Below are 8,008 nucleotides of genomic sequence, written 5' to 3' on the forward strand. Positions count from 1 at the left end.
TTGCGTGCTTGGGGAGAAATATCTCACAAACACGCATTTTGAAAGCGCGAATACCCAAAAAATTCTGCGAAGCCGCGGATCTCTGTATTTTTAGCAATTCCGTGTTCTCCATGAAACGTGAAATTACCCAAATTCCGCGAGCGGAACGGAATTTACTGCCCAGGCCTTCTTTATTGCTTCCTGACCAGCACTTTATCTGTTTGCTTCCCTCCTTCCATTTGCTTGAGTTGCTATTTCACCGATCTTATGGTCACTGCTTGTACTGCTGCCTTTTGGGGGTAAATTTTGGTCCCAATATTTTTCCATGCTCCCCCGAGATGTTGTTCTTATAATAGAATTCTCTGACTTGAACACGTGTCACTGGTACATTTTTGCATTGTCATTCCCAAATGTTAATGGTCAGTTTTGATTCAAGAGAGTATAAACTGGAAAATAAGTGTCTTACCTCCTCCTCTCATACTTGGCACAATTCTTCTTTTTCAGATGATCAAATATGTGGTAGTGGCATTATTATTTCTCTCAGTCTAAAAAAAGTTGCCGTTTCTCTTCCAGATGATGGGGGAAAACTGCAGATGAGAGGAGCACTGTTGACTTCCAAAGAAATGCTTGCTGCCTTTAACGCCGAATGCACTGCAAAGGAACTTCAGGCAAAGGAGAAAGCAAAGAAATAGACTCCAGGCAGAGGACCAATGTTTTCAAAGCTTAGTACAACCAACATCTCTTATTCTGTATGCAATGGACTTCCTGAGAAGTAACATGACTGGAATGGTTTTACCTTTTGGAAGACTTTGAGGTCCTATCTGTGTTAAATGCGGCAACATGTTCACCTTTTTCAAATTTTATTTAAGCAGGAGAAATTTCAGAAGAGACTAAAGCCATTACCCATCACTGCAACAGACAACTGCAATAAATAGAGTCACATACAGTGTTGCTACTTAGTGTGCATTTCTTTTGCCATTCTCTTTATGAAACAACATCCTATTCTCCTTTGACAGGTTGAGTACAGCACCAGAACTGTAAGTATCACCTTGCTGAACAAGGAGACGATTGTAACAAATAGGAATTCCATACCCAGCTAAGGAACATTCTGATGCCCTTTTGCCTTTACGGCTGAATATCCTACATGTATCTCTGTAACAAAGTATTTTTACAGGTTCCCTCAAAGTGAACATATATGTCCTCTTTTGAAATAAAACAACTCGGACACAAATAACCTTGAAAATTACCAACTAAAATTATTAAAGCTGTGTGACCACTCAGCTGGAAAACTTCACACTGGAAAACAGCTTCGGCAATCACATCAGTCTGATTTCAGATCTGAATGCAGCACCAAAACTGCCATTCTCCATTTCTAATGGCTCCCTTCAATTTTTTTGATGAAGCAACTTCTGCATTCTGGTACTTCTTTAGCTATCATTTGTCTCTGATACTTTTTACCATAACCACCTTCTTCACAAGTTGTTTAGACAAAATATCAGAGAAAAAATACTGTATCAAGAATATTGAGGGCAAAAATATTGTGAAGGTAAATTTCTTTAGGTAAGTAAAGTTTTACCATATATAACTCCACATATATGTACAGTGAAGAAGAGGAAATATATACACTTACCTATTTGCACTTACCTTTTCGATATTTTGGTCCTCAATATTTCTGACATGGTCTTCTGTCTATATGATATTTCTGTTTCTGATATTCTGTCAGTGATACCCTTCATACACTCCAAAATAGAATGTGTGCCAAAAGGACCATTCCAAACTGGCTCAAGTCTTGAGCTGTTGAGGACAAATGGAACTTTAAGTAACAAACTTAAATTCTTTCTCAAAATATCACGCTTCAAAAAGATATCCATAATGAAGCACTGCTTTTCAGGAATGCCCGTCAGAATAGTGTATACACTTCCAATTGATATTATTTACCCTGCACAATCAGGATGATAACACTTAAGTTTAAAGAGCATTTACTTTTATAGACTGAAACGTCCTTTGTAACCCTCCAGCAGCCAATTCCTCCATTTTGCCTGATTGCCATGTATATTTTCTTGTTTCTTGATTATCGACCATTGATTCACCTACATTACAAATTAATAATGATACGTATACAGTTTTCAACACTAATGCTTCTGTTGTTGTCCAAAGCTACTTGCATCAAGGTCAGAGTATTATATGCGTCACCTTTACATTATTGTCTCTGTTACCATACTGCTCTAAACTATTTTGTTTGTCTAGTATTACATATTGCCCATAAGGTTTGTCTCTGCTAGGTGTATCTCTTCTCTACAGCAGTCTCTGACCCATAAAATGTGTAGGAGCACTATATAAAAAAATACTAAAAAGAAAACAATCAATTTGACTAACAAACTGTCCTAAGCAAAATGGCTTGCAGATTACACAGTACCCCACATATATTACCTTATCAACATGCTGTGGTTCTATTCAGCATCATCTTGTGTGTTTTGCTGTTCACCCTATGTGGGCAGGGTATGCCCAAACGTGGGTCTCGTGCTCACTACGCCACTGGAGTCAAGCTATCCTGGCTAAAGACGGCTGATAGCCAGAAACCGGTCCTAGGAGGCTTGATTCCGGTCCAGGGAAGACATGGCTTGGCAGTTCGGTCTGGACTGTTCCCATGAGGCACAGGGTCAAGACTGATTTGCATATGGCCATGTCTGAACTCGGGTGGCTTGGTGAGCAAAATAGCGATGGATTCAACCCAGATCTGTGACAGGGGGTGAATGTTTTGCCATTGTGCCACATTCAGTCCATCATCTTGTATGTTTTGCATGCTGTGGTTCTATTCAGCAGCATTTTCACCATTATGTGTAAAGTTTAAATAAATACCATGATTTTTATTGTATAACTAACCAGTTTTACAGTAAGAGTAAAACATATCCATATCAGCAAAAAAGTGCACCATGATGTTTCATGTAAAAGAAATTATCTAAGAAAAGTTAATGAATGATTTAAAAAGACCCACATTATATCGCTTACCTCATTCGGTAAAAAATAGAAGAGCCAGGTTTTTGCTGTTCATAAAACTGTAAACTTGTAGTAGCCCTTCAACTGTGATTCTGGAGGCCACTCTACATTTTAGGCCCCAAGGCTTAAAAAATCATTCGTCCTCTTCAGGCTTACTTATATTGCAAAATTACCAAACAATAGACTCCAGAGATGGGTGATTAACGGGTGAAGCATGACTTGAGCATTTTGTGGATTTGTGCTTCTGAGCCCTAAAAGCTCTTACTACCACTAAACACTACTTATTCATGAACCTTAGAAACCCATAACTACTCTTAAACACTAATTTCCCTAAGCACTAAAAATCCTTACCACTCCTGAAAAATACCCCTCTCTGTGCCCCAAAAACCAACATATCTTTAAATTGTCACAGTTAAAATTAAATAATAATCCTATTTTCATTTCAGTCTACCATACATTTAATTATTAAAACGTAGACTAATTTTAACTAACAAATTATCAAAATTAATTTTAAATTGAAATACATTTTTAACAATATTATAAATTATAGACACCAATCCTAACTCTGTCTCTTTATATATATATATAGATAAATATATAGATAGATTGATAGATATTCATGTGTGTGTATATATATATATATATATATATATATATATATATATATATATATATATATATATTTGTATATATATATATATATATATATTTGTATACACTGAAAAAAACAAACGTTACAGGGATGTTATAGTTAGGCTGACATTTCAATCATACAAAACCAGAGAAAGTCAGCTTTTATAGTTAGCTGAGCTAAATATAACTAGCGCCCCCGCAATGTACTGCTTATGACCTCACATATTACATTACTCATGACATGGTAAGGGACATCTCTGATCTCATAACATCTCAAATTACACTGTGAGTGTTTTTAAAAAGTTTATCTATGTTAAATATATATAGCCAGGTGTATTGGTAAATCTATGTGTATGAGTGACTATATGGATGATCCAGTGGCTGTGTAACTGTATAAGTGAGTGATTAGGTGTCTCATTGAATGTATGGGTGAGTGACTAGGTTGGGTGAATGTCTATCAGTTAGCTGGTGTATAAGTGGCTGTATGGGTGTGTGAGTGGGTACGCGATTTTCTATATGGGTGAGTGATTGGTTGCCTGAGCACCTGTATGGGTGTATTATGTTCTGTGTGGGATTGTGAAGGGGTGTGTGACTGCCTTTATGAATAAGTGGATGAGTCAGTAGCTTTATGGGATAGTGAGTGTGTGTGTGTGTGTGTGTGTCAAGGGCTGTATAGGTAAGTGAGTGTGTGTATGGCTATGTTGGTGAGTGATGTCGGTGAGAAGAACTTCACTAAAGGGCACACCACCTGAGGAGACTAGTTCTCATGGCCTAGGTGATTTTTCGCCTTCCCGACTCTGATCTTCCCAGCTTCTGCTGACCTCGCCTGGGGCTTCCGGACGGCTATTTGGAATTGATCATTTGATCACGAAGGATCGACAGGTGGGAGTTGAAGACTACGAATAGGTAGGATTTATTGAACCGGTTCTTGTTTGTTTGGTATTTGTTTGTGTAACATTTGCAAATGTTAATACCACAGGTAATGTGAGAGACTTCTCATAATTTCTGTCTGAAGAGTTATTATTTATATATTATAACCATGCCTGTGTTTAGTAAACTATGGAAGTTTTATTGCTGCTACGATTAGCAGCGCATTTTGGAAGAAAGTCAGCCGGCGCCCCCAGAAGGTATGCCAAATTTTAAAATGTATGTTAAACATGGTATTTATTTGACCCATTATGTATAGTGCATTGTGGAACAAATATACAAAAGAGGATCCCCAATTCCAGTGGCCGTTGGAGGGGATGACGGACCCTCATAAACTTGAGTACTTAGACAAAGAATTGTTTGCTAGGAAAGTTAGACCAGCTATGTTTGACAGTTTATGTATGCGGAGGAAGGAAGTGAAGGAGCGGCAGCTCAAGGCAGAGAAAGTGAGAAGGAAACAGGAAAGGAAGACAGTTTATCAAAAGTTTAAAGAGTTAAAGGATAAAGAAGTCTGTGAAAATATAGAATGTTTAGATCGAGAACAAACATTGACAACATCTAAAGAATATGTTGTTAGGCCAACAGCAATGGCTCAGGTCCACAATGATGATGTTGACTGAGAAACTGACCGATTATTGATTGAATGACCCCCATACACACCTCTGGCTCCCCTCCCCCTGGACCACCAAATCCTGTACTTTTTGCACCACCGGCCCCACCTCCACCACCGGTGATTGTCCAACCCCCTACTTTTGAACCTGTGTAGATCCATCCCTTATCCCCCCGATCCTAAGCCAACACGCATGAATTGGCAGATGGTCCTGTACCAATCCCAGCTCCCCGAATTCTCCACTCTGCCATACCAAGATCTAATACAACAGATAGTATTGTGTTGGTTAAATGATTCGGAAATGGAGGCAGGAGAAATGAGTGACTAGATACAAGATTTCTCTGAAGGTGAGCTCCTTTGTCTTGTAAACAAACGTTCTTACCAGTTTTTAGCCCAATGGTAGATGATTATAGGGGGAAATGGTCCAGATGATGTTAGAGCCATTAATCGGCAGTGTCAGGTAGGGGCCTTCCCTGTAGGAAAAGTTAATACCGCCATAGCAACAATAATGCGGCACTGAGGTGAACTTTTTGCCTCTCCCCGGATAAGACCTATGACGGAAGCCGCACCCCAGTTTATCCCCGGGCGAGGAAACACAACTAATGATGATCCTAACAGCCCCGCTGCTGGAGCTCATTTCTTGTATATTTGGATATACACGCCCTGGAAAAGGACGGATGTTCTCACTCTTAAAGCCTCTTTACCTGATTTTCTAAAGAACCCCAGAGGTTTTTATGATGAAGTACAGGCAGCCATTGACTCTTGCGTTATGACGCTAGCTGACATTGATATGTTTTTCGGCATATTCTTACAGCTGGATATGTGGCGACTCACCCGGAAACAGGATCATGTTGTTGAGTTAGGAGGAGATTGGACTGCAATAATAGGAACTGAAACTCATAGGAAGCCTGGTAAAAACCCCAATCAGCTCAAACTGGACCTCCCTGGCAACATACTAACTTATATAAAGACAATAATTCTGGCATGGAAAATAGATTGGACGCTCCTTACAGCTTGTAAGCAAAGACAGGGCAAGTCCGTCCCTGAATTCTTTACTCGCTTTCAGGAAGTTTCCTCTAATGTATGTAATAGCCCAATTCTTCCTGTCCTTAAAAGAGGGGATGGAATACAGGATAAAAGTTTATCGATTTGTGATTCATTTGAGAGAAAGTAACAGATAGTAGTCCCTCAGTATCCTGTTGTTTCTCAGGTAAAGTTAATACACCTGTGGGGTTTTTCTGGCATCCCTGTTCAAAGCCCTATATCACAAACTGAATGTTAGTACAAGAGTCTCAAAGATTTTTTGTAACAAAAGTCACTAGTGATAAAAAAGTGACCACCCCATCCAAGAGTGTCAGTAGTGATCACATTGGTGCATTAGCCGGGGTTTTCAGCAGTAATGAAAAAACAAAGGCTTTGACAATTTGAACTGAAATACATGGGTACTAGATACAAACAATAGCTGCAATACTCCCTTGCTCCAAGACATAATTATGAGTAATAAATATCTCCAACTGAAATAATAGCTGTAAGTACATTTTCAAAATGTCAACTATTGTTTTGTAGATATCAGTTTATGAGCTGTGAAAATACAAAAGAAATGCTGTCTTGAATGCATGAGTATTATTTTTATAATACAGGTTGGCTGCACAAAGGAGAGCTACTCACAGGTACCTGGTGATCTACTGGTAGCTCACAAGCCACTCACTGGAGACATAGCAATGCAGCAGAAGGTTGCAAACGGTCTACAGTAAAATTATTGCATCACTTAGCCTCCTTGGGACAAAGTATCTCTTTTCCAATTACAGTATTGTCAACAGAAGTTTACCTATTGAGGTCTCCTCCTGTTGAAGAGGGGTAAGACTCCACACCAACATAGGATATAATTGGTGCAGAACTTGCAGAAACCACTGACTCAATCTAATATCTGTGCGTTTATTACCAAATCTTTCACTAATTGCAAAATCCCTGCTTGCTTTAGCATTAAAGTACGCATGCATGCATCTTCCTTGGACTAATCAGTGTGAAGCTGTCTTTTTGCAATTGAAAAATGCTTTATGTAATGCTCCTGCTTTAGGTAAAATCTGATTATTACAAATTTGTGCATGCAATAGATGGTTGCAGCTTGACACGGTATCATGTAGACAGGGATTGATCATGCGCATATTTCTCCTCCACATTGGACCCCACTGCGGTAGGGCAATCTGAAATGTATATTTTAGGTCACAATTTGACAGTTATGGTACCACAATTAGTGGATATCTAAAAAGAATAATTCAGACCCAGCACCTGACCAATGCGATATTAACAGGGTATGAGTTGACACTTTTTGGTTCAAACATCACTCTGAAATGCTGTAAAATTTTGCATCCAGCCAATGTACTGCCCCTTTCTGAGTCCCAACAAGATGAGAAGCATGATTGCATATTTATTACTGAGAAGGAGACTAAGGGATGGGTAGACCTGACAGATACCCCTATATCTGACCCACTAGGGGAACTCTTAGTGGATGGTTCATGTTACAAACTACCTGATGGCTCTAGTACAGCGGCCTATACAGTTACTCTCTTGAAATCTGTGGTTGAGTTATGTAAAATACAACAAATGTCAGCACAATCTGTGGAGCTGATAGCTTTGACTAGAGCCTGTGAATTAAGTAAAGATTTGACTGTAAATATCAATATATTTATGCCTTTGGAGTTGTCCACTCAATTGGACGACTCTGGACTTTGCATGGTGGTAAGATACAGTATGCGGAATGAATAGTAAAGTTACTGGATACCTTGATGTTACCAAAAAAAGTTGCTATTGTTAAATGTTTTGTCCACAAGAAAATTATAGATGAGGTAATACAGTGAAATA

At 38.8% G+C, this 8,008-nt stretch overlaps 1 protein-coding gene across 1 annotated transcript in view; it reads left to right on the top strand.

The window, feature by feature from the left end:
* The window catches only part of MRPL53 (mitochondrial ribosomal protein L53), a 152,230-nt gene extending 151,305 nt beyond the window's left edge, over positions 1-925 (top strand). The window contains exon 3 of the mRNA XM_086966999.1: positions 553-925. Coding sequence (XP_086823125.1) covers positions 553-671 — 119 coding nt within the window. The 3' untranslated portion in view covers positions 672-925. The remainder of the gene's footprint in view (positions 1-552) is intronic.
* Positions 926-8,008: the final 7,083 nt, after the last annotated feature.

The sequence above is a fragment of the Lissotriton vulgaris genome, chromosome 4_1 (assembly GCF_964263255.1).
Source record: "Lissotriton vulgaris chromosome 4_1, aLisVul1.2, whole genome shotgun sequence".
NCBI classification, from domain to species: Eukaryota; Metazoa; Chordata; class Amphibia; order Caudata; family Salamandridae; genus Lissotriton; species Lissotriton vulgaris.